This window comes from Blastomyces dermatitidis (genome assembly GCF_000003525.1).
Source record: "Blastomyces dermatitidis ER-3 genomic scaffold supercont1.6, whole genome shotgun sequence".
Lineage (NCBI taxonomy): Eukaryota > Fungi > Ascomycota > Eurotiomycetes > Onygenales > Ajellomycetaceae > Blastomyces > Blastomyces dermatitidis.
In genome coordinates this window covers 2,360,832-2,386,521 of record NW_025544779.1, presented here as the reverse complement: position 1 = coordinate 2,386,521, position 25,690 = coordinate 2,360,832, and the positions used below count along the sequence as shown (strand labels likewise).

General features: G+C 46.2%; 9 protein-coding genes across 13 annotated transcripts; 6 read left to right on the top strand and 3 right to left on the bottom strand.

The window, feature by feature from the left end:
- BDCG_06160 (uncharacterized protein) lies at positions 1 to 3,642 on the top strand. The gene is made up of 2 exons (XM_045421887.1): positions 1 to 1,266; positions 1,368 to 3,642. Exons 1-2 carry the CDS (start codon positions 886 to 888, stop codon positions 1,659 to 1,661), a joined length of 675 nt encoding a protein of 224 aa, XP_045277654.1. The 5' UTR covers positions 1 to 885; the 3' UTR covers positions 1,662 to 3,642.
- A 317-nt stretch (positions 3,643 to 3,959) lies between these two features.
- BDCG_06159 (aquaporin rerated protein, other eukaryote) lies at positions 3,960 to 5,391 on the bottom strand (the record flags this gene model as incomplete). The annotated part of the gene is made up of 3 exons (XM_045421886.1): positions 3,960 to 4,324; positions 4,499 to 4,799; positions 4,969 to 5,391. The coding sequence occupies 3 exons, from the start codon at positions 5,389 to 5,391 to the stop codon at positions 3,960 to 3,962; spliced, it is 1,089 nt and encodes a 362-aa protein (XP_045277653.1).
- Positions 5,392 to 6,928: 1,537 nt separating this feature from the next.
- On the top strand, positions 6,929 to 9,156 carry BDCG_06157. 3 transcript variants are annotated; one of them, XM_045421884.1, is made up of 4 exons: positions 6,929 to 7,330; positions 7,392 to 7,606; positions 7,720 to 7,832; positions 8,009 to 9,156. In XM_045421884.1, exons 2-4 carry the CDS (start codon positions 7,471 to 7,473, stop codon positions 8,141 to 8,143), a joined length of 384 nt encoding a protein of 127 aa, XP_045281563.1. In that variant the 5' UTR covers positions 6,929 to 7,330; positions 7,392 to 7,470; the 3' UTR covers positions 8,144 to 9,156. The 3 variants fall into 3 exon arrangements, with proteins under 3 accessions (XP_045281563.1, XP_045277652.1, XP_045281562.1); XM_045421883.1 differs by having other exon boundaries at positions 7,034 to 7,330; positions 7,387 to 7,606; positions 8,009 to 8,976; XM_045421885.1 differs by having other exon boundaries at positions 6,929 to 7,606; positions 8,009 to 8,987.
- On the bottom strand, positions 7,087 to 10,311 carry BDCG_06156 (syntaxin 8). The gene is made up of 2 exons (XM_045421882.1): positions 9,848 to 10,311; positions 7,087 to 9,759 (listed from the first exon to the last, which is right to left on the bottom strand). The coding sequence occupies exons 1-2, from the start codon at positions 10,039 to 10,041 to the stop codon at positions 9,135 to 9,137; spliced, it is 819 nt and encodes a 272-aa protein (XP_045277651.1). The 5' UTR covers positions 10,042 to 10,311; the 3' UTR covers positions 7,087 to 9,134.
- A 44-nt stretch (positions 10,312 to 10,355) lies between these two features.
- BDCG_06154 (TdiB protein) lies at positions 10,356 to 16,591 on the top strand. Of its 3 annotated transcripts, XM_045421879.1 has the most exons (4): positions 10,469 to 14,478; positions 14,659 to 15,334; positions 15,410 to 15,889; positions 15,985 to 16,314. In XM_045421879.1, exons 1-4 carry the CDS (start codon positions 14,358 to 14,360, stop codon positions 16,085 to 16,087), a joined length of 1,380 nt encoding a protein of 459 aa, XP_045281560.1. In that variant the 5' UTR covers positions 10,469 to 14,357; the 3' UTR covers positions 16,088 to 16,314. The 3 variants fall into 3 exon arrangements, with proteins under 3 accessions (XP_045281561.1, XP_045281560.1, XP_045281559.1); XM_045421880.1 differs by having other exon boundaries at positions 10,356 to 15,334; positions 15,985 to 16,591; XM_045421878.1 differs by having other exon boundaries at positions 10,469 to 15,334; positions 15,993 to 16,314.
- BDCG_06155 (TdiA protein) lies at positions 10,446 to 13,613 on the bottom strand. Its single transcript, XM_045421881.1, has one exon. It carries the CDS (start codon positions 13,602 to 13,604, stop codon positions 10,659 to 10,661), a length of 2,946 nt encoding a protein of 981 aa, XP_045277650.1. The 5' UTR covers positions 13,605 to 13,613; the 3' UTR covers positions 10,446 to 10,658.
- Positions 16,592 to 18,271: 1,680 nt separating the features above from the next.
- Positions 18,272 to 20,526, top strand: BDCG_06153 (TdiD protein). The gene is made up of 5 exons (XM_045421877.1): positions 18,272 to 18,820; positions 18,885 to 18,896; positions 18,963 to 19,163; positions 19,222 to 19,473; positions 19,538 to 20,526. Exons 1-5 carry the CDS (start codon positions 18,660 to 18,662, stop codon positions 19,968 to 19,970), a joined length of 1,059 nt encoding a protein of 352 aa, XP_045277649.1. The 5' UTR covers positions 18,272 to 18,659; the 3' UTR covers positions 19,971 to 20,526.
- A 577-nt stretch (positions 20,527 to 21,103) lies between these two features.
- Positions 21,104 to 23,371, top strand: BDCG_06152 (CMGC/SRPK protein kinase). Its single transcript, XM_045421876.1, has 2 exons — positions 21,104 to 22,080; positions 22,136 to 23,371. The coding sequence occupies exons 1-2, from the start codon at positions 21,417 to 21,419 to the stop codon at positions 22,924 to 22,926; spliced, it is 1,455 nt and encodes a 484-aa protein (XP_045277648.1). The 5' UTR covers positions 21,104 to 21,416; the 3' UTR covers positions 22,927 to 23,371.
- Positions 23,372 to 23,452: 81 nt separating this feature from the next.
- BDCG_06151 (TRAF-type zinc finger protein) lies at positions 23,453 to 25,383 on the top strand. Its single transcript, XM_045421875.1, has 2 exons — positions 23,453 to 24,307; positions 24,383 to 25,383. Exons 1-2 carry the CDS (start codon positions 23,783 to 23,785, stop codon positions 25,280 to 25,282), a joined length of 1,425 nt encoding a protein of 474 aa, XP_045277647.1. The 5' UTR covers positions 23,453 to 23,782; the 3' UTR covers positions 25,283 to 25,383.
- The last annotated feature ends 307 nt before the right edge of the window (positions 25,384 to 25,690 follow it).

Below are 25,690 nucleotides of genomic sequence, written 5' to 3'. Positions count from 1 at the left end.
CGGCCAAGCCCCTTTGGAGCAGGTATTGTAACTCTGTACTCTGTACTCGGCAGGTACTTGCTGTTTGGTGGGAGGCGCCCTACAGAGCCAGGTCACTCCTCACTTACTTTGATTGTTGTTGGTTCCTCCTAAGTCCTTGGGAGGAATCGTATCTACTCCGTACCCAGCAGGTATCCGTTGTAGGGGGTGCTAGGCGGGGAGACACCAGCGAGTGACTTTGGTGCTACAAGGCTACAAACTCCTTACCAAGCCGCCGCCGCCGCTTCTCCTCTGGCCCGAACGACGGCCCAGCACGGCAGTCACCTGACCGGCATTTCTTCCCTTTCCTTTCCCTTTGGTTCCACACCGACTCTTTTTTCTTCTTCTCCTCCTTGTCTCATTTTCTCTCTCCTCCTTCCTCTTAACTTCCCTCTCCTCTCCTCTCCTCTCCCAGCCTCCGATCTGCTTTTTGCCGCTTCCCATCCCAACCTCAACTTAACCGTTTCTTTGTGTATTCTTCTGCTGCTTCTTCTTCTTCTTCTTCTTCTTCTACTTCTTCTTCTTCTACTTCTTCTACTTCTTCTACTACTACCTTTATTCGATAGTTAATCATCCTCTTCTTCTCTTTAATTCTTCTGTGTTGTGTGTGTTGTCAATCACAGATCAACGTTCCGACTCCTCGCCCCTCCCACACAACAACAACGGCACTCCACAACCACCACCACCAACAACAACGGCTTCCCCCAACACCCAGCAAAAATCCATCTTACATCAACAAGCCCTACTGATCGATCTGCCTGCTACTATACCATTCGAGGCTTTACTGGCTAATAAACGAATTTCCAATTCGCTCTTCCTGGATGTAATCTCGTTGTTCAGCCTGTAACCAAGCACAGCCACAACACCATGTCGTCCTATTTCTTCTCGCCACAACAGCACCACCATGCTGCCAGCCAGCATCAAGCACTCCACCATCACCAGCAGCAGCAGCAGCAGCAACAACAACAACATCAACAACAGCAGCAGCAGCATCCTCCTCCTCCAACTTCTCACACAGCCGCCTCCGCGTCCAATGCTCACCACGGTAGCGGCGGTGGTGGCCGTCGCAGAGGCCCCAAGATGTCTGGACACAATAATCCCCAGAGGCAGTTCCGTGGCGTCAAGAGCATGAGGGAGCTGGCTGAGGCCCCCGCTATAACCGCCTTCCGCGCGCGGTTCGAGGCTGGCCGTTCCTTTGATCTAGACGATGACCTGGAGTTTTGTCCCGGTTTGTTGACTGAGGATGATGTATGTCTATCACTACTACCATCATGAACCTCCTGCTGTTGAGAAGAGTCATTTCAGTTTTGTTAACCATGTACTCTTGATTTCTTTTTTTTTCAAAACAGCTCCAATCCATCCATTCCTATGCTTCAGACCGGTCCTCCCTCGCCAGCATCTCGCCAGACTCCTCCCCACTCCAACATCAGATCCAACCTGCTCAACAGGTCACACCATCAATCTCCCTATCCCCCGCCTCCCTCAACAAGTCCTCTGTGTTCTCTTCTGCTTTCGGTAACAGTCTTCATCACATGAAGCTTCACCAGCCCTCTGCGGTCCGTACTAGGAATGCTATTCCCATCGTCAATCCAAGTACGGGCATGCGGGTCTCAAGTCCACCAGGCAGCCAACCGAGATGGTAGTTACTCCAGAGAAAGACAAGACAAGAAAAAAAAATATCAAAGGAAAAAAAATCGATAAAAACAGGCCACCAATTCATCTCTCCGTCCGCTCAGTCGATCATGCCATTTACGCCAATCATTTGTTCATTCATCCATCCATCCATCTTCCTTTCTTTCTTTCCTCGATTCCTTCGTTGGCTCTTCTGTCCGTCTTGTGTGTGTCACCTCGATATCCAGCGAGCCTTGAGAATCCGGCCCTCTTGTTCGTTAGTAACCTACGCTTCCTTGGTCCCGACCGGACCCCACTCCGAACCCTCTACTCTGTTAACGACCTAATTCCTCTCTGCTTCATTTGCGAAAACGAACAAGAAAACGAGAACAGTGTCGCCGTTCGATCGAATCCTAGTATATAATTTTGTTTACTATTGTTTCTTATCGACCCCGACTACGATTGCGACCAAACACCCATCGTCATCGTCGCCGTCTCCTAACTTTTTAAACCTTTCTCTTTGTTTTATCTGACGTTTTCCGGATCATCCTGGTGATAACCATGTACCATCCTCACGATTTTATAAACCCGGATATTTCTTTGGTTTTTACTTTACTTTCTTTTCTTCTTTGGAAAGCGACGGCGTCCTGCGGAGCGGAATTCCCCCTACCTTTTTTCTTAACCTTCTAATATATACATACTTTCACACACCTCTTCCCGGACGGAGCGAACCAAGGAACGCCAAAATACGAAAAAAAACAAAAGCAAATCTCACTGGTCTTGCGAAGAAAGGAAAAAAAAGGTGTCTTTTGGTTAATTTAAAAAGGGAGCCATATCATGATGACATACATATATAGAACCATCGACCAGCGAAAACGTTTATTTATTGGCATCGAGTTTTTCTTATCATTTTGTCACATATATATCCATTTTCATTCTGTCTATGGAGAGAAAGAATGGATGGAATTTGGGAGGATGGAATTGGCATGATTTTACGAGTGTTGAGAGCGGAGTTTTGATTTTTGTTTTGTTTTATTTTTATTTTTATTTTCTCATCTTGTCTTACCTCTTGACTGACTGATCATCTTTCGTTGCGTCTGGTTTTCCTTCTGAACCTTTTTGTTTATTTTTCACATTTTTCGCATCTTTTGTATCTTTTCTTTTCTTTTCTTTTTTTTTTTTTTTTGATCCTTTATTTTGCACCATATACACACCTCCTCTACTACGGATTTTGGATCCTTGGGAACTTGGAACTCGGGGTTTATTTTTGGCTTTGGGTCGGCGTGTATGTTGATGTTGGGTGAGGGTTTTTTGTCGTGTCACTGAACTGGGCTGGACCGGCTGGGTGGTGCATGTGTGCATGTTCTGATCCGTTGTTGCATGGCAAAAAGCCTCCTTTTCCTAACTGCATTCTGATATCCAGAGTTTATTATTTGTCATCGGGTTGGGTTTTTTTTATTATTTTTATTTTATATACATACATACATATTTTCTTGTTTTCGTCCTGGGCTGGTTGGTGAGGGGGGGTTGCTTTTGTTTGGGTATATATACTCCGTATATATATATATATGGCTGCTGGTGAGGGCCACGCAATTGGTTTATATTGTCTAACATGGTCAATCTACGGGGGTTAAATTCCTGTCCTGTTGTTGATGTGTGTTAGCGGGAACTGTTTTGGTTGGATGAATCGTATATATTGTTAAATACATACATGTTCTTATTTTTATTTGATGAGTTTTTATTTTTTCTATTTTTCTATATATATATTTTATTTTCTCCATCTAAATGTTATGATGTCCTTTTTCAATATCTATTGGCAAAAGATAAGAGAGACACTGGAAATGTTTGCATGAGAAATTAACAATATGGTGGGCGAGGGAGGTTATACTACGTTTTTATATTCTAAGATTGTAAAAAATAAAATGCAATCAAGGGGGTAGTAAAGTAATTAGGCATTTTAAAGATAACAACAAACTATGCAACCTCCTATTTCCATTTCTTTTTATTAACACATCACTTATAACTCATTCGCCTTGCTTTATCTTTCCATCCCACCCCCCCCCCCCCCCCATCATTTATCCAGATGGTCAAAATAGACAATGTGGGAGAACTCATTTGCTTTCACAGGCCCAAAATGTATAGATGTTGTTTGCCGCTTTGAAGAAGGAGGAAAGAAATCAGGAAACAAGAGTATACAGAAGCAAAGCAGATGAAAAGAGAAGAAATGAAAAGCCTCCCCCTTTCGGTTCCCTTTGGTTCCCCCTCCCCTCTCCTCCTCCCTCCTCCCTCCCCTTCCGCTCACCTACTCTACTCATGCCCCAACCAACCACTCAAACATTCGCATCAAAATCTCCGCCGCGCGCCCCCACCCCCGTCCCCGCGCGCATCCTCGGCTCCGCCCCCATCCCCATGCCCGCCCCCGTCCCCGTCCCCGTCCCCGTCCCCGTCGCTGTCGCCGCCGCCATACCACCCCTCCTCCCCTCAAACACCGCCCCGCTCTCAAACTCAGCATCCTGGCCGGGACTGCACGTCTCGAAGCGCAAAGCGCGGAGGAACAGGTACCAGCCGACAGCCAACAGGGCGCCCAGGACGGGGCCGAGCCAGTAGATCCAGTGGTAACCTGGGAAGGAGCGGTTTATGACGTCGGGGCCCAGGGAGCGGGCGGGGTTTAGGGAGCCGCCGGTGAAGGGGATACCTGTGGTAGGGATTAGGGGGGCGCGGGGGGGTTATAGCATTAGGGGAATGGATATGTAACTATATTTAAATAGGGAAAGGAGGGTGGGTGGGTGAGAACCCGGGGGGGGAGGGGGGGAGGAAGGGAAACGGGTGGAAAATAAAATAAAAGAAAAAAAGAAAAAGAAAAACATACCAACAAGCTCCGCTAAAAAGAACGCCAGCCCAATGCCCAACGGCGCGATGAACGTTGCCTTATGCTTCACGACCGCCAGCATTATGATCGCAAGCACCAACAGCGCTGTCAGGAATACCTCAATGAATAGCCCCTGAACTATCGAGACGCCGTTGCCCAGGCGCGTTCCCACAGTCAGCGGGTTGGGGAACATGGCCGAAGCCAGGCCCGCAGCGGCAATACCGCCTATAAGCTGCGCAACAATGACGAACACAGCCCGAACGGGGGGGACAAGCCCCAGTAAATAGAGGGCGAGGGTTACCTGTTATTTCTAGTTATATTTCCTATGTCATGCTTTTTTGGCACAGGCCGCTTTCTGTTTTTTTTTTTTTTTTCTATTTTTTCCCTTCTCTTTCGGGGGGAACGAAAACGAGGAGAGCTTTCGCTCTCCTCCGGTATTGCGGCGGGAGATAAAAAATATTTATAATTACCGCAGGATTCAACATGCCGCCTGTCACGCGAAAGAACAGCCACACGTTCACCGTCAGAGACACCCCGAAGCCCAACGCCGTGTAGAGAAGGGCTGTAGGATCCGCTTGCTCGCCGGGTTCCAGCACCACTTCATTGGCGATTATCCCGCTTGCGAACGGGTAGAAGAGGAATAGGAACGTGCCAACGAACTCGCCGGTGGTGGCGACGATGCCATTGCGAAGGGGGTCCGGGATGCGATTTATGCGGTCGCTGATGAAGGAGGCGCGGGGTCGGGGCCGGGAGGTGTCATATTTAGGAGAGCCTGTTGGGTTTGAATTGGAACTTACAATGGTGGTTGAGTAGCTTGGGTAGTTATCTAGCGGAGCATGATCTTGATCGGGACCTGGGTTGATGTCGGCATATTGGGCTGGACTGGACTCCATGGCTTTGCGCGTTTTGATATATATCAGATACCTGGATGGGCATTATTCTCCTCGCGGGAAAACAGGTGTCGGGGGAATAATAAGGATCTTCTTTATTTCCCCCGAAAAGGAGCTGCCGAGTAAATAGAGGATAAAGTCCCCCGATTATAGAGATCTATGGAGGAAAGGCAATGACGCGGGGATGACGGCTTGTGGTCCAAAAAGGGAAATTGAAGCTCATAGAGTTTCCAAACCGGCCACTCATGGCACGTCTGTTTGTCCCAAACCTTTAATATATCTTTCCCCAGCCCTAGCACACTTAGGTCCATAATCATCGGAACGCAAGCTCGTATGAATTTATGCCCAATCTATTTTGATCAGGTTAGTTACGGTATTGAACGTGGCAGACATTGGAGTTCATCTGGAACATTCAATGAGTTGCGGGGGCTTTTTGAGTTCGAACGTTACCAAGGTTTTATCACTTTAGTGTAGAATACAGTTTTGAGCTAGTGCGACAAATATACACACCCGGAGAGCAACGGAGTAGAGACCAACCCTAGGTTGAATAATGAATGCTGTAGAATGTTAGCTACCAGGGGTTGAACAACCAATCGGAATAGGGCATTATACATACCTCATATGGTGACATATTCACAATGCATGGACCATCTGACATGCTACAGATGATTTACCATGGAGTTGTGGTTAGCATTGCATATCTTGATTTGAAAGGTGTCTGGGACATGATGGCTTATGCTTCGTGGTGTTTATGGGTAAAACCCATTAGCTGTCGGTGTGTAATAGTTGTAACATCCTATCCCATTCACAACTCTGATCCACCAGTTTACCATTGTGTCCAGGAAAGCCTGTTGTGTTCAATGCTGGTAATTGTGAGAATCAGTGGCTTTTAATGGCCGGCATGAGTTCCAACAAAGGTGCCTAGGAAGAGTACCCTAATGCACCGGATCATTCTGAATTAATCTTAAGAATCATCAATTAACTGTGTATCATGTATGAGAGCCCTGATCTTCCTATTGTTCGCCAAGGGACAGATACATGTACTGTACATAATTGAATGGTTGGATGAGAATTGGTCGATCATATATTAAAAAGTCACTCAACCGTCGATAGGAGGAGGCAATATGGAAGGCATAACGGTGATTCAGCATGCTCTCCAGAAGAGACTGTATACCATGCTTGGGTGTCATTATGACAATCCTTTGTTGTTTGGCACACTTCACTTTCCAGATTGGGTGTTGGCATCTGAAAAAGTGGAAGCCAGTGCGGTTGATACTCATATCAGGACTTCAGCCACATTCGTGAAGCTCTGCAGTTCTTTAATACCAGGTAACATGTATGGATCAAGTAGAGTCGTGGCATATGAGAACTGGGATGGCGTTGGCTCCTGCATCACGTCCCGCACATAGTAATGAGGAGTTGGCCGCGAAAAGAGTCCCGGTGTAGGATTTTGGCATGGCTGTGGACGTAATGGCGAGGCAAGCGTACCAGCTATATAGAGATATAGGTGCGTTATTGCCAGAGTACTCTCTCATGCCAGGATTTATATAGGTATATGTTGAACGTTGGACTTCGGATGTTTGTTCCTTGCCAAGCGGATGTGATGGAAGCGTCGGGAGATTATTATTCCGGATGCCGAGCCACCTCTGCCGAATCCTTGCCACAAGCCCGCTCTGGATCGCCAATGACGTCATGTATATCGAAACCAGTTGCCGCCGCTTGGAAGTCTTGAGGAGCCATAATCGCCTACATTCTACTTGTTTCTCATTGTTCCGTGTTGAGGATCCACGAATTACGTATACTGCTCGGTGTGAGCATTTCTATATATATATATATGAGGGTATAAAGATCCATGCCTATCAGTGCGCCACATTTTAATATCATTCTCAACCCCTCATCTACCCCGGAAATTAGGAAGCTATTTATTGCCTATTTGAATCTCGTGCGTCTCGCCGTGCCGTCTTTCCCGCTCGGCATTTTTGGCACTAACAAGCACAGGTAAGGCATTTCTTTAAGAGTGCCTTATATGTCCCCATAAACCACCACCCAGTTTTATTGTACCCTACACACACCACGCCAAACATGTCGTTTCTTGCAATTCCAAGTACCGCCCGCTTCCTTAACCGCCCAATTGCCGCTGCGCGGGTTTATACCCCGTGTCTTAGCCAGGCATTCCACCAATCGTCGACTCGGAATGCTTTGAAGGAGTCTGATAGGAGTAAGTCAAATCTTAATGACACCTCGACGGGAAGCGATATTATAGCCATTTTTGCAGCCCATCTTCTAGAGGATACGCCAACTGACATCTGCTTTTCCTCACGAGAATAATAGATCGAGACAACGTAAAGGAAGCAATCCGGATCAGCAAGCAAGAGCACAACCAACAACGGAAGGACGGGGATCCACGGTGGCATGAGTCTCTCGCCAGCGTTAGCGAGGCGCACGTAGGTTGCCCCCTTCACTCCCTTCACTGCCCTCTCCCTTCCCTTCCCTTCCCTTCCCCCTCCCGCAAATTGCTCGATGTTCATCAGCTCCAATAAAAATTGTAATGTTTTATGCAGCAATCAAGTTAAGACAGCGATAGCTAACTTTGAAATTTGCCTCTTTTTCACCTGCACAGGTAAAAGCTGACCGTGGCGAAATTACCGAGGCCGCTGCCGAGATGGAAGAACAAATGCGGCAGGCGAAGATGGCCGGGCACAAACCCGCTTCTCCAAGCACCGGTATTGGGAAGGGAGGCGGGATGATGACTTAAAGAGAGGATTTCAATTGCAAATGGGATAATTTGCTGGAACGCTTTAAAACTCGCAAGAAATTCCCGGATTTTACATCAAGTATTCCTTTCCTCGTCTTTCTCTCCGCTCCGACTTGAACACTCTTTGGATGCTTTTGAGTGGTTGGTTGTTTGGAATTGAACTCCAACTCTGTATATTATTCATGCGTTCGTTGTGTTTGTTGGATTGCAGGATGTTAGCTTCAAACTCCAACCCTTGCGGCGGGGCAGCTGGAGTGTGAAAAACGAAGCCGGAGATGAAATAAAGAAACTAAAGCTGAACTGAACTGGGTAAAAAGGTTAATGGCCGGCTGCTATAAACATGATGGTAAAACATCGGAGAATAGCTTGTGTGCATAGCTAAATTGGGATCCCATTTATGTTGTTCTTCCATACAGTCGTGCAGCATGATCCGCAGTGAGATGATTCGAATGTGTTCCACAGATAAGTAATCTGCTTAAGGCTATATTAGCTATGACGGTTTTGTAGGTCTATTGTTAGTATAGAAGACATTAATTATAATGGAAACTATGCTTGGATGCACAGAAAGATAATTTCTGTTCTAAAGAACGCATCTCTAGGTATAGACACACGCTCGTATCTTAGGTGCCTCTTGATGAGTTGAATAGAGAGCGCTTAACATAAGAAACGCAAAGCAAAGGAAGATGAAGTTAGGAGGAAACAAAAAAGTTGTACGAAATGCGAAGCGCGCGAAAGAGGGTGGGTGTACACGAATAAGGATAGTAGTCTTTGAAAATGAAATGCAACCAGGCATTAGCTGAGTTCTTTACCGAAACACAACGCCAGGTCCCCAATAGCGCCTGTGATCATATACAGCTTATAAATTCGTATCCAACCCCAGAACGCCTATGTGGAATGGCAAACTTATCCAAGGAAATAAAAGACTAAGGAGGAAGGGACGGATTGGTGAAAGAATGAGCGGAAACGATAGCCTGCAAGGATTGGTGGCATCTTATTTCAAGATAACAATCAAGATAACGAGAACGATGATTAAACCGATGATGGTCATCAAGCTTCGACTTTCGCTTGCGTTGCGTCGGAATTTCCCTAGCCTCTTTCTCGCGCCCTCTAGTCTTCTCGTATGGCGGTCCACATGGCCATCCACATCATCCAGTAACGCTATGTGTCCTTCTAATTCATCTCCGATTTGAATACTGAGCTCGTGCTGTCGCCCAATAGACTCTCCAAGGCGATCCAGGTGATCATCTTGCTCTTGCATGATCAGCGCATGGTGCGCGTGGATGTCAGGATTTGAGAGAGTAGAGTGATCCACGGATGGCGGGGAAGGGGTGTCGCGGTAAGGATGAAGAAGAGCTCTCCGGTTGGGGTCGTCTTCCTCAACGGATGCAGTCAGAGTGTCAGTGAACCTGACAGATTTGGAAATTGGATGCTGAGGAGTAGGGTGTTTTAGAGTTGTTGACGTGCTTGTCGCACGAACAAAGTCATCGGATAAGGATGGATCATTTGGGGTTTTATCAGTAGTATCTGGAGTTGAGTTATTGCCATAGAATTGTGAAGTGAGGCCATCTAATTGCTGATTGAGATTGATTCTTTGGTCCTTCAGTGTTGCAGATGTTCTAAATAAGAGGCGAAAAGGTTAGCAGGTCTCTCCAAAAAAAAAGAATCTACATGTACATAAATGTAGGGCTTCGTCATTAGTCTTACGGGTCATCATTTTCTTCGAGCCGAGCAATTTGCGAATCAAGTGCTTCAATTCCTTCACGGAGAGATTCTAAAGAACGGGATATTTCACCATCCTGCGAATTGGGTTCAAGCTTAAGGGAAATCGCCCTTTGCCGTTCCAGAAGAGATAGCTTTATGTGATCAGCGAGGAGAAAGAGCTGTGACGGATTGCTCATTTTTGCGGCTCTTCGCAAGCAAACGGGAGAAAAAGAGCTGATGTCTAACAGCGATACAACCAAGTTCGCGCCTCGTAGTTACGTGAGAACAAGAAGTGCGCAGCAGCTCTGTTGGAGGCCTTCTATCGGCGAGTTCAACCGAAAGATTGAGGGCGGGAGGAAGGATAGAGATGGGAATGGATGAGCTATATTTAGCTTGGGTGAAGCCTGGAGTGATATGTCTCATCCCGCCCAAACGGACGCGGAAAGCGCTTGAGGCTGAGCGTAGAAAGCGGTAAGCACCCCGGTACGGTAATTTTGTGCGTATTGGTGTATTATTTCACAATACCGGACGATCTCAGAAATCACGTGCTAAAAACACGCCAAGGAGGAGGGCTATCAGACTTCATCTCCAACTCATCATCCTGAATTTGATCCTCCAATTCGTACGATACATAGATGTGATGTGAGGAAGGGTGGAGCCGAGTTGTCTTCTATAGGAATTGACATTCATTCTACCGCTCTCTTTAACAATTCATTTTATGGAAAACATTCTTGCAACAAACACACCTATACCCATCCTCAGCGGCGAGAAGACAGAACTACATCATCACTCAACTCAATGGCCATGTCATCTCTCATATGCCTCTTTCCCTTAAAACTGTTCGTAGCGTCTCTGCAAACTTAACTACATACTCCGGATTCAACATTGTATAGTGCGCCCCCTGCACGTCGTGAAATCTCACGTCTTCTCTCACGAACTCCTTCCATGCTGCCAATCTGGTCTCTACCCAATCCCTTCTATTCTTCGCAACATGGCTCAGAGGGTCTGCCACAAATACATCCATACACTTGACGTTTCCCGAGGGGTCATAGTTGACGGCCATGTTTTGCGTGTTGAACGCAAGCCCAACCCACATGAGATAATATTCTTCTGTGAGGCCTAGCTCATCCCACCGGTTCTGATCGCAATGCTTCCGCAGGTAGCGAATGGCGTCAAGATGACGGTTTTCCCGTTCAAACTCACATAAGATCGGTTTGTGAGTGTAGGCTTTTGCTTCGTCCATCAAGCCGACGAAGTAGAAGAGATGGATAACGCACTCGTCCCATAAGAGCTCACGCATGCGGAACTTTATATGCGGCGGGAGATTCCAGCTGCCGCAGTATCGCACCTCATCCCCGTCCCCCTCAAGCAGCTTGGCTACTTCAAACGCCACCATGCCACCAAACGAGTAACCGGCGATGGCGTAAGGACCTTGCGGCTGCCGTTTCTTAATGGCAGAACGGTATGTTTCAAAGACTTCTTGCAGTGATTCGAATGGTGTCTCGCCCTCGGTGGCGTTGAATCCTCTTGCGCGGAAAGCGTAGACGGGACGATCGGTTACGTGGTGAGCAAGGTTGACAAAAACCAGGACTTCACTGACGCCAGGGTGAACAAGCCATAGAGGAGCTTTGTTTCCGAAGGGCTGGAGAGTCACAACTGGGTCGTACTTATGTTCTCCTCGATTCTTGGATGTGGAAGTACGCTTTGCAAGACCTCTCACTGTAGGATGACTCAGGAGGTCAGTCAGTTGGATGGGCTTTAGGAGCTGCAGATCCCTGTTGATTTGCTGCATGATGGCCACAAGATCCATTGATGTCGCCCCGGTTGCGAGAACAGAGTCATTGACACCGAAATCGTCCTCATCTGGAATTTCGAGTTGCTCTCGGATGATCTCCAGAATTGTAGCCTCTTCAGACATCTCTACCTTGCCACGGATCTTGTGTCGATACCTCTTGATTGCCTCGTCATTTAGAGTCTGTTGGGCTGCGAAGCTGCCTTCTTCTAGGGCAGCCTTTAACTTCGCCCGAGAGAGTTTCCCAAGAGTTGACTTGGGCATATCTTGGGGTTGTAGTGGTATTACTTGAGGACGGGACCGAGTGTGCATACTCGCAACTCGAACGATGGTGTCTTGCGTCTCGAAACGGGCTTTGTCGTCTGCCTCATCATATGACGGTAAGTAGAGTACGGCAACAACTTCAGTGTCCATTGTCACATCACGAGTACCAAAGCAGCAGAAGTAGCTTGCCGTGGCACCGAGAATTTCAGCCTGTTCGAGTGTTGCGTCTAGCTCGTGCGGGAGGTACTTGACCCCATTGATATTGATTATCTCTTTGGTACGGCCATCAAGATGAAGGTAGCCGTTCTTGTCGATATAAGCCAAATCGCCTGTCCGAAACCAGCCATCCCCAGTAAATGCCTCTGCCGTGGCCTTGTCGTTATTGTAATAACCTTTGAAAATAACGTCGCCAGTCAACTCTAAACTGCCTCGTTCTCCGACTTGTGCCTCGATCCCAGAACCGTCGAGTTTGGTGATGCGCATGCGCACACCTGGCATGCATTTGCCGAGTGACGCAAACTCTAAATTCTCCGCGCGATCATAGCTCGGACACCGGCTGTTAAATATGCATCCGGCACATGTCTCGGTCATGCCAAATGAGGGTTTGAATACATCTTCTGGAGCGCCATATTTCTGGAGCAGAGATTGGAGACCAACGCAAACATTTGTAACATTCGCTTCACCACCTGTATCTAGGTACAAAGTTTCTAGCTTCAGGTCTGCGTCCGTGGATGCCTTGTCCGCCTCCAGTTGCCTGCGCAGCTTGGCAAGGAGGATGTTTGGCGCGAAGGTCCGCGAGACACGGTGACGACTAACAAGGCGCAGGAGTTGCATAGGATCGACCAGCACTTCAGATGCGGGGACCTGAACTTGTGATACCTTGGACACAATGGCAAATATGTGGCAATGGACGAGGTTAGCTACGTGATCCATATTCACCCAGGAGAGAAACGGGCTATTTTGATGCCGCAAGTTGGCAACCTGTGTTTTTCCACGAAAGGCTACAAGTAGCTGATGGTGGGTTAACGGTACCACTTTTGCGTTGCCGCTGCTTCCAGATGTGAGCATTAGAGCAATCACATCAGAAGGGGAAGGTCGGAAAGGTAGGGGCTGCCAGGATTTAATGGGTGGTACGGCTTGAATATCGCCAATGACAAACGTATTAATGCGGTCTTCCCCGCTTTGCTCTTTGAAAGGACCTAGTAGGAGCAGCTGAGTGAGGCATATTGGTCCCTTCAGCGTGCTATGGAGATGGCTCAGATGCTTATGCCTGTCACTTGGGTTCTGACTGAACATCGAGGGGCTGGTGATGGCGGGGATTCCGCCAGCTAACAAAACAGACCAGTACCAGATGATGGTGTCTAAGGTATTGTCGAAGTGGATGAGCACGACATGTCCAGGCTTGCAGATGCTTTGCTGACGAAGCCGATTTGCATTTTCTTCCGCCTGCTGAAGCAGCTCACTGTACGAAAGCTGCTGGACTGCAGAAGTCCCGCTAGTGTTGTTGGGCTGATATGCGATGATCCCCTCAGTTGTTTCTCTGGCGGCATGTCGCAAGGCGTCAATGATGTTGTCGAAGTCGTATCCATTTTGTGGGATCGCCGTAAGCGGAAGAGCGCCATTGGTGGTGGGTTCAGACACTCTATCTGCCATCTTATCTTCCACGTTGGCTTTCTTCGAGGTTTGCACGATTGAAGGCGCCATGTTAATGTGCTAGGAATGAAACTTGAATGAGAAATATACTGAAGTACTGCTACTGACAGTTATATAGCCGGAAAGACAGAAAACGTGGAAATGGATTCCTATAAGGACAGAAGGATGCAGATTATTATCAGCATAAGAATGTCCCTTGGACGTCCAGCTTACGGGTTGCATCCACGGAGTTTATCCTATTGCATTGAACAATGATGCGCCGCTCTCGAAGAGCAACATGGCATTGACAATATCAACGTGCTACGAGGTTAACCGCCTTTATAATGTTTTTACCCCTTGGGGCTATTTGGTAATATGATACCACACCACAGCATGAGACACAATCCCAGCCATGAGAAATTCTCTTACACGAGGGTTGAAAAGCGAAAGTTTTTTTCAAGACGGGACACAGGGTGGCAAAACAGCTGGCAATGTGCCTGGAGATCCAGGTGGTTCTCGTTTTATTCATCTCAAAGAATTCACGAATCTACAAATTCGCTTTCCCTTTTCAGGCAAAATACTACGATATGGGGAAAGAATCCCAAAGTTAATCATTGATGGAATGCTTACCTTTGGCCTGAAAGGATGGAAACTCTAATCACACAGTTATTGCTCAGGTTCAAACAATTTTAACATCCTTGACAATCTCATGCAGTTGCCGGCTGCGATCCATGCGTTTCCGGTGTGCACATCAGCCCAACTTAATTGTTGTGCGACCCTGGAAAAGAAAATAACCCGACCAATTGCCAGACATGGTTATTATCTATGGGACCACGAAACCGGATTATTGATATCTTTTGTATAGCATCATGGGTCATTATTGTCTGTATAACAAACGCGGAGGGCTGCTGGAGGATCGCAGAAATAACAACCTCTGAAGAATCGAGTAAGTATATATAGAGAATCTTGCACCATTTCACCGCTTCGGATTATTCGATGTTGCTATTGATGATCATCGCCCCGAAACCTTCTCTCTTGAATCAATTGTTGAAACCTTGTTACCAATCTTCGTTATTCGCGTATTCTCCTTAAGGATACCCAAAATTAATCAATATGGCCGGGCAAGCCGTTTCCGCGATCCCTGAGGCAGCTTCTGCGTTTCAACAGGCAGCAAAAGTTACAGCCACACGGTTCTGGTCTCATTATCTCCGCTCCATCATGGCGCCATTGTTCAAATCGGTGGGAGCTTACACGGAATCCGAGCAAGAATCCCATCTTCAGTTTATGGACGAGCATATTGCAACGAATCTCGGACCTCTACCAAATGATCCTCATTCACCATATGTTGTGCCCGCAGCGATAGTTGGCGCTCCCTTTGATCCCAGTATCAATTTGACTTCATTTGGCAGTGGGAAAGTTCGCTTCGATTACACAGTCGTTGAGCCGATCGAGCGCCCGAAGGAGGACCCCTTCTCCGAAAATTTGGCCAGAGAGATGCTACATAAGTTAGCCTCGGTCGTAGGAGCAGACACGAGGTGGATGGACAGCCTCATGTCGTCGCTTTATTTATCACCCGCCGAAACTGATGCTCTCCTGGCCAGTATGCCGCCGCAACTTCTCTGCCCACCCGCTTGTATCGGCGTGGATTTTGACGGGCCCAAAAGGACGCTTAAGGCGTACATTCCAGGGGTACGTAAGGCTCTTGCCACTGGACAGTCTTCGGCCGAGCTTGTGTTGGAGGCTATACGGGATCTAAAACCATTAGGATCCGAGCTCGCGCCGGCCGCGGATCTTTTAGCTGAGTAAGTTGGTTGCTATCTCTACTTGCCCCTCGATGTTTGCCATTAGCTTATTTTATTTGCAAATAAAACAAATAGATATCTCGCCAACTGCAAACATGACATTATTCTTTTGTTGGCAGGAATTGATTGCATTGACCCCACAAGACATAAGAATGCGCGGGTTAAATGCTATCTTCATAGCAAGGCAAATTCATTTAGTGTCGTTCGTGACGTGATGACGCTTGGTGGGCGTCTAAATGACGAGGCGTCGCTTAAGCGGGTCGACATTCTGCGATCTATCTGGCCATTGCTCTTGAACGAGCCCGAAGATACTAAACAAATTGATGATGACTGGTCGAAGCCCGAACGTATCAAAGAGAAGCTCTACACTGGGATACGTTATACGGTTGAGATGACACCCGGAAAAAAGATCCCTGAAACTAAATTATACATGCCAGTTTTCCAGTACACGGAGACTACCGACATAACAGAAAAAAATTTCGAGAATACTCTGAAGAAACTGAACATTGAATGGGGCCATAATGGGAAGTATGGAGAGGTCATGGAGGCTGTTTTGTGAGTCTATCCCCACTCGTCCCTTCTGGGAACTAAACTTTGGGGGGAAAAAAAGAACAAAATTAGAAGTTTTTTCATTTCTAACAACGATACAGCGGGAAAGAAAAAGATTATACACAGATTTTCAGTTCCTTTTCATACACCGCGGGGAAGGGCGCGTACACAACGTCGTATTTTGCGAAGCCAATAAGGCAGTAAAATGGCACAATTTTTTGTGGAAGGGTAATTTGCTATTTGTTCTGATGCACTACTTCTTACTTCTTAGTCAAGTTTTTTATCCTGCTGTGGTTTTAAGATTAGCCATTGGAGAGCTTGAGATGGAATAAATTGTAGAATTTAGGATAGGAGAATAGCAGTGTTCTAAGCCTTTGTGTTGCATAAATCGCGTTGATATATTTTGTTACAAGTGAATGGTTTATTTCCAGGGTCCCACGTTATTCTTGAGTAGTTAAGATTTTGCCCATACAAACCGAGATATCCTAACTGGAGAGAATCGACATTGGGCTGAGACAAAAGCACTCGCACGTTTTCTTGGTCTTACCAACCCCACGTCATGACTTCCGGGAACTCTGTTACACGGGGGGATACGGGCTGATATGGTTCTCGATTTGAAATCAACAAGAAAAGTTTTTACTAGCTTTGGCAGGGTTGATACGAATTCTAACTTTCATTGCACTACTCTCCAAGAAATATCAAGATCTGGTGATTTATTAGTAGTCCAATTTCATTTACAAGGTTCACTCAATGGAAAAGAAGATCTAGTTCATAATGCAACCCGGAGAGCCAATGCAACCATGTGAAGAACAGCATTTTGCATCATGGCTTACTTTGATAAATGTTACAATGCATCAAATATTGCTCCATTTGGGATTTGTAGTCTATCTTATCCGTTCACATTCATTTGACTCAAATTTTACGCTTCGGTTGTTTTCACATACGTTTGTCCAGAATATTTATATTCCAAATGAGCATTAACTCCAACTAGCTACTGCGCTTATCATATCCCTCCCAACCGAAGGGGATAGCTGTTTTACATCCAGGAGCTACTTCATAAAGCATACTTTAGTGAAGGTTACTTTTAATCTGTTTATAAGTGAGTTCCAAATAATCATGAGCAACTCACATGATTAGCAAGTAGAAGTAGCATAACTAACAGATTTGCTTGTAATACAACCATCAGCCTTGTCACAACATTGGTGACAGAATCATCCCCGGGTGGCTTCAAGCCGCAACTGCGCCCCTTGCAAAGTTACGCCATGCCCTTCCACACGTTGATAATAGATAATATTGAATCGTCTGTGTTCAGCCAGTCTGATGCTGGCTTGGGAAGCGGAAGAAATATTATTGGCTAATAAATTTGACCAACTATTAGTGTAAACTTAAATGGCATGAACCAAACAATCTTATTTTAACCTCTCCATCTTTAAATACTCTATTCTAGCTAGAGATCGTCAGGCGCGTGCAACTTGAAAACCTCAACATGGAAGAACGCAACTACCCAGGTAGGTTATAAGCCCGATGATATCTATGGCTGTAGAAAGGTTGTTCAAGTGCAGTTGTCTGCCAAAACTCGGTCTCGTCCTGATGAGGAGGTGCTTGGGTAAGCCTAGCGATGAAATGCTCCAGACGAGGCATAAATCTGCTTGAATGAATTTATAGCCTAAAGAGACCACATTCGTCAACCTGGAATACGAAACTCCACGGTCTGGCGGTCAGGAAGAGTTTTGAAAGAATATTTTCCAGAATAACCTAATTGGTCCCTTCCGTATGAATATCATCGTGCAGTAACTTGGAAACTCGGATGAGGAATCTGATTCCTACATGTGATTGAATCCGAAGGTAGGATGTCTGGATTTGTGAGAATGAGCAGACCGCATTCTTATCCATCATATCTTCTGTCGAGAAGAAGCAGCCTTATGGAACTAGGTGAGGGAGCTCAATCTAACAAGAGGAGCTTTTGGGATCCTTGTGGGCTCAATACGAAACCCCGATAGGGAGCGAGACTGGAACTCTATGGGTAACATCTGTTGTTGAGTGTATAGAATTGCCCGGAAGGATAGTGAAATTTATTTACAGTGGGGTGTACGCATACATCGAGAGCTAACTGTCTAACCATCCCATCATCTCACCGATATATGGGATGCTGATTCTTTTTCTTTACGAAGTTTTATATTTCCCAGGCTGAACGACATTTCTGAATAATAATTGTCTGGTTCTTCTAGCGGAATTAACTTCAAGAGAATTACATAGAATATCTTCCTTAACATTTTACTATTCTATTGTTCCGTCATGGGATCCGCAAGAGATGTGCCCGGGGGTGTGGCTATCGACCCAACCCCCTTTTTCTCCAGGCGTGCACAGCGATGGGAACCAGGAGCCAGTGAGTGAAAGTGTTTCTCGACACATATTACTCTTGTGGCCCTTTAGGCTAACCCGCAGGCAGTTCGGAGCCTTCTCCCTCTAGAGTCTATGCCAGGAATGATATCTCTTGTTGCCGGTGCGTCGAGCGTTTTGCTGCATACCTGGTCTATGGGATTCCCCTAGCGGTTGGGGCTTAATTCACCTGACACCCGTCTAGGAAAACCTAGCCCAGAAACGTTTCCTTTCGCCAAATTATCGATATCGCTCAAAGATTCAAATGAGAGTACTATAGTCCTTGAAGAATCTCTATTGAGAGAAGCACTTCAGTATGGATTGCCAGAAGGGAATGCAGAATTAATTCAGGTTTGTCATCTATGAATTTTGGGAAACAAGAGAACTTCTTAAACTCATGAATGAGAGTATGAAGTGGTTTAGAGGCCTTCAGAAGAGAGTTCACGGCCTCCCTGAATCTGGCGACTGGGCTTGCTGCGTTGGCAATGGGAGTCAGGAACTTATCTACAGAGCATTCCAAGTCTTCACTGACCTAGGTGACCCTGTCTGCCTTGAAACGCATGTACCACTATTTTCCATGCCCATCATCTTTTTGGAAAAGTTACTAACGTAGGACCATTAGGCCGGCATATCCGTAGGCCCCAGTCCCGCTTTTCTCATTGCCAAAAAATCATATCCTATTTGCTAACGATGCCCCTAGTGGAGTTGTAGGATTTCTCAGGGCAGATGGACATCATTTAATTGAAGTTAACTCGGACATCGATGGCCTGGATCCGTCTGAACTCGAGAGGATCCTCTGCAGCTGGCCTGAGAAACACCGACTCCCAAGAGTTCTTTACACGGTTCCAACAGGATCGAACCCAATAGGAAGGTCGTCCACTGAGTCACGGAAAGCTGAAATGTGAGTTCTGAACGATGAAAAACCGTAATTCGCTGACTCAAATGCTTGATTATTATAGTTTGCGGCTCGCTCAACGTTTTAATTTCATGATATTCGAAGATGACGCTTACTATTTTATAAACTTCGAGGAGGCACCATCGAAGAGAGCCCGTAGTTACCTAGCCCTCGAGAGAGAAGTCAACGGAGAAACGGGAAGAGTCATCCGTTTTGACTCCCTAAGCAAAATCGTCAGTTCAGGAATGCGGTTGGGCTTCCTCACGGGCCCCTTACCTGCTGTGCAGAAGGTCATAAAAATCACGGAAAACATAAAGTACGCCGAAAATCATGTTTTCTCTGACAGGTTTACTGCTTTTTGTGCTAACTTTCCCTGTTAGCCTTCAACCAGCATCCACCACTCAGTTTCTTGCCCTGGCTCTATTTCGACACTGGGGCTATCCCGGGTTCCTCAAGCATTGTGCGAAGGCTGCCAATACCTATCGGCAAAAACGGGACGCTTTCGCAGCTGCAGCAGAGCGGCACCTCAAAGAGAAAGCGACATGGGATATCCCAACTGCTGGCATGTTCTTTTGGCTAACACTCCGTCTTCCGCCGTGCATGGACAGTTTCGATTTGCTGAGTACTAAGGGCTTGGAGAATGGCGTTCTCGCAACTCCGGGCGTCGCTTTCATGCCCAACATCCGTAAGACATGCCACCTCCGCGCGAGTTATAGTCTTATCACTGAGGTGGAGATGGACGAGGCGTGCAGGCGGATTGCAAAGCTCGTGGATGATGCTTGGGGATCCCAATTGGACTTAGCAAAGACCTGAGTGTTGGAGTTCGAATGCGGCTCCATCGTCTCCAGTTTGTTTATTTTGCACGATGGTAAATTGCAGGATGCTCTCTATAATCTTTGAATGTCAATGTCAGGTTCTTGAACTAGACAAAATTACTACAAGGCGCATGTTTCCAGCACTCAATGCTCCTTAAAGATATAAAGCCCCAGAAAGCCTCATGGGTAGATCAACAGTCTCCATTGCAGTATTTTATTGTCATTAGCCCCTACGCGTGAGAGTGAGTAGGATAATGGTCAAGTTCATATATCGCTTTGCCCTCCCGAAAAGAAAAAGAAAAATCGTTATTCATCCCTCTGAGATAGGTTGCGGAACCTTTGATATGCGATATATCATTGGAAGGGAGACAGGAATTATTTTAAAGGCCCTAATCAGAACCCCTCCCAATGCGTGTAGCACTTCTGTTTTTCTATTTTTTTCTTTCTCCATTTTAAATTTAGGATACTGCTGCTGCAAAAAAGAAACGGAATTTATCGCATATTATATTTGCCCATGCCATAGTTACCATTGGACCATATTATTCTATTCTGACCCTGAACCTAGAAAGTTTTTGATGCAATTCATCTTGAAACACGTTAAGCGCCCATGCTATTATTAACTTATAACTTTGCCCAATAGTCAGCCTGCATGTTTCATCTTGAAGGAACAACATGCCATGATACACCAGCTCTGGACAACGACTCTTACAAGAAAATCCAGGGGCGGGGAAATAGCCTGTCACTACGAAACCTACAGTACCACCTCCTTCGCAGGGGTCATTCATAGGTAGATATAGTTTTAGGCGCCTGCGTGTGCATATTTCGCGTTGGCCCATAACCTCAAGAGAGAGAGATGACAGACTATAAGAAAGGGAGAAGGCCCTCGTTCATTATGATATTGTCCATTTTCAACTTGTCATCCGATGCGAGGTCTGAATTCTTGAATTCTGTCGTATATTTTGTTCATTCTCTCTTGATCGTCATCACAACATTCGTAAATATTTTTTTATATCAAAACTAAATCTGATTTTATGCGAATCATTAGCGCCGATCTAAATATTAATACTCCGTACATGAAACTACAACTATTGATGGCAAGCATGTATTTAAAGGACCCCAAACAAAGGCTTTCATGGGTCTTCTTCATTAGGACGAAGATCAAGTACACCAGCAATTCCATGTCACATCTCACCGAAGTATGCACATGTACTGTACAAATGGAAAAGAAGGTTTTGTCCTTAGGGAAGCGACGCATGCCACAGAAAAGAAGGATAGCGATTTGGTAAAGGGTCTGGAGCGAATGAATGCCTGGTTGGCGTGGAGATGGATATGCTTTATTTATGTCTGACCGCTGTTATGTATGGCGCTGTACGGAGTACAATCCTTTCGTAGAACACCCAACAAGACAGTATAAGATCCGTACCACTCACTACATTCGTTCTGTATGATGTTTCGCTATTCCAAGATAATTCCTTCATTTATTGTTCCGTTAAAATTTTCTTTACCCTCTTTGACGCCCTCGCCATTGAGCATTTGTCGCTCCCTGAAGAGTCGTTTTGGCATGGCGGCCTGCCTATCGTCATCCACAACGGGCGCTGACGGCAACCAAAAAGTTCGCTATTATGAGTATAAATGTATCTATGGAGTGGAACACCTTGAAAAGTACGAGCCTGGTGGATATCATCCATTGATGATTGGAGATATTCTCCACAATCGATACAAGATCGTAACCAAACTCGGCTTCGGTGGTTTTTCTACTGTTTGGCTGGCCCTCGATACTCAGAAGAAACAATATGTCGCCCTCAAAGTTGGTGTAGCAGATCAGGATCAGCCGCGGCACGAGAGTGAAATCCTCCATAAACTTTCGAATGCTGCTTTGTCCTCCTCTAGAGCGCATCCAGGCCACCGCTTAATCCCAGCTATCCTGGACGAATTCGCTGTTGATGGCCCGAATGGGAGACATCCGTGCTATACGACTCTCCCTGCGCGATGTGACCTTGGAGACGCTGCGTATGGCTATGTTTTCCCACTGCAAACGGTGAGAGCTTTAGCTGCTGGGATTACGCAGGCTCTTGCGTACATGCACTCTCGAGGATTTATACATGGAGGTTCGTTATACATCGTGGGCTCTTTGTTTTCATTAGAAGTTAATTGAAAATTTAGATGTACATATTCGGAATATCCTTGTAAAAACTTCACCAAAGCTCGACTCTCTCTCTATTGAGGACTTTTACAAACAATATGGAGAGCCTAACCTTACCCCTGTTGAACATCGTGATGGAAAGTCCCTTCCACCAAATATCCCATCAATGGCAGTCACACCGATATATATTGGTCGAATAACTGCAGACCAGTTTACCCTCACTGATGCCAGAGTAATGCTAAGTGACTTCGGCGAGGCATTTTGTCCAGCGTCCCATCATCGCCAGGCACAGGATAGCCACACTCCTCTCGGCACACGACCACCAGAGGCCAGATTCGAGCCTTGTAACCCTTTATCATACGCTGCTGATATCTGGTCTTTGGGCCTGCTCATCTGGCGAATCCTCGGACTCAAGTCGCTCTTTACCACCGAGTTCCCTTGTCCAGATGAACTTGTGTCACAATATATCGACGTTCTGCGCCCTGGACCCGACGGCATCGATATGCCAGAGAGCTGGTGGCGACAATGGGACGGCCGCGATAAGTTCTTTGACCATAATCGGGAACCGATACCAAATAGAGAAATATGGCCATCTCTTGAGACTGGTTTTGACCACCAGGTTCAGTATTGGCGTCGGAAGGATCAGATGGGGGAGTTCGGGGATGATGAGAGACGGGCCATTTTAGATCTGCTACGCCAAATGCTGAAGTTTATTCCTGCAGAGAGAGCAACGGCTGAACAAGTATTAGAGTCAGAATGGATGGTCAAATGGGCGCTACCTGATTTCCAAAGATCATATTTGGACGAATAGATGGCTTTTCAATCACAGTTTGTTTACTGAAGATAATATTGCATCTCGTTACAACGATAAGAAACTTAGTATGATGACATTCAACGCATCAAACACGAATGAATACCCGCAGGAGTAGCAGCCTTAAGACGCGAAGCCATAACCATAGCCTTACGGTGCATCCGTATATTGGGAGTGCGATTTAGTCGAAATCGCCCTGTAGGCTATTCTGTATTAGGAAGAGTGTTAGAGTAGGAGACTGGGGCAATGTACCGGGGCCGGTAACGAAGAGTGCTGCTTCCTTTCTTCTTTCGTCTAGACCTGCTTGATATTCCTCTTCTCTATACACTCTGATGTGTGCGGTGGCAGAACTACTTACGTACTGCTCATACATTGTGATTTCAATATATCGCGTTCGAAAATGAAGAATGATAATCCTGGGGCTCTTGGCGCCTCGGCTTACGGATACATCACATGACCCGGATTCCGGCCGACATTCATCAATCCATCCCCCGGTTCGGACCACCGAGTTATAACAACCCAAAGCTATTAATAGCCCAACAACCGTCTGCCCAACGCTTCTTTACATTTCACCTCATTTCATCTTCGCATATATCTATCTACCTCTTCCTCTGGCCTTTGACGCCTTGGCCTCTTTTCCGCCTTTTTATATCACCCGGAGCAACAACAACCCCGCAGCTTCTCACACAGCCCCGCAACGCTTCGCTCGGAACATTCTTCGCAGTACGCGGGTTTTAGACCTTGAAATCGCGGGTCAAGTTATATAGGAACCTATTTCACGAAGCCAGTTTCTTACATCCGATTCAACTTGCATTCGTTTATTAGAGCTGGAATGGTTGTGGTGGGACTGTGAAAGATGGAGGATGAATTTCTCGAACCCGATTCTATCGTGGACCTTCGAGCCCTCGAATATGTTTCTACATACGATGGCCACCTTATGTGCCCGATCTGCCACTGTCCGTTTATAAGACCAATTCGGCTAAAATGCGATCATATATTTTGCCAGAAATGCCTCAATTCCTGCATCACTTCATCCCCGTCACACATACCACTCTCGCCGCCTTCCGACAATTTTGCCTGCCCATCCTGCAGAACCCCAACGATGGCCACGTTTATGAAAGTCCCTCGTATAATAATTAGCATGTGCGATGACTTATGTGTGAAGTGCCCGTTTGCTGGTCAAGGGTGCGAGGAGATAATCCAACGGGGTCACGTACAAGCCCACGTGGATAAATACTGTGACTACCGGTTAATGCGTTGCCCGGAACCAAAGTGCAATTACATGACAAGGAAGAAGGATCTGGATCCTGACCGCCGATGTTTACACGAGCTCCGTACTTGTGACGATTGTGAAGAATCTGTGATGGAACGGGATTTCGAGGTGTGTTGTTTTTGCAAGTGCAGTTAAATTCTTGAGTACTACTCTCCAAACTGACACTTTAACTAAACCTGTTAGGTTCATAAGAAAGAACTGTGTTCAAGCTTGAAGACAGAATGTACGGATTGCCACACGATCGTACGTCGAAGTGAATTACCGAAACATCTAGAGACTTGTCTTGAAGTCGAGAGAACGTGTTGCGCTGCTAAATTCGGATGCCCAGAAAAGTTCAAAATAGAGGAACTTACGCAACATGAGCAAGCATGCACTCTAGCGAAACTGGGCCCATATCTGGAAGCCCAAGCTTCTCGTATGGAATCCATGGAATCCACAATAAAACAATTGCGGCAACGAAATGAGATCCTTGAAGACTGCGTCGCAAGTATCCGTTCAACGCTTGCGCAGGTCTCCCCTTTGCAAGCCAGCCCTCAATCAGAAGTTTCTCCAATTATCAGAAGCGACTCTCCCGTATCTTTATCATTAGAACATTTAAACATTTCCTCACCGAATGCCTCAAATAATCCAACAACTGAGCCCACGAGTGATGTCACCCCCCCATTTCAAGAATCTGTCACCAGCCCACCCCCTTCAAACACCACCACCTACCTTCTTTCTATCCACGAGTCCCTAAGAGAGGATGTAACCCAACTCTCGAATGCAATATCCGATATCGATGCACGTGTTAACATGTCTGTTATGAACGAGAGCATTCGGCTAAGAGATGAGATGGCCCACATTAGCGCTGGTGTTAATGCAATTCGGATGCAAGTCCATTGGCTTATGAATCCACGGCTACACCAGAACCAAAGAACTGTTAACGCCTCCGCAACCACAACATCGTCCACTAGTGATACCTCCAGAAATATGGGCGGGGTTGCTACCGTTGCTGGCCAGAGTGGCAACCCGTCCAGCCCTCCCGCTCCCATTCAGAGAGGACGGCGGCTCAGTGATGGAAGCCGTGAAGGAACAAAACTGTGATGGCTACGATGACTTATACGAGGACTTGTAATCATTGGCTGGTTGGCGCTATTTCTCTAATTTATTTTTATTTTTTTATTTTTATTTTTATTTTTATTTTTCCTTTGATTTACGATGACGAAGAGATGTTATATTTCCAATTTTTCCTCTTCTGTCTGAATGCATATCTACGGAGTTGTATTATAATTTTATGGGAACATAGGTCGAAAGGACGGGGATATTTTTTCACTCCTACACCAATTTATTCTACTCTCTTACTTCATAACCTCGACTACTTCCATACAGAGACCAAACACTCCTAAAGCGACGAAAGAAGAGTGCTCCCTTTTCATTCGTCTAACAGAGTTTTCTATGGACTTTTCTTTTTGTCCTGGCGTACAATCAGCTAGAGCACTGGCACATTGTGGT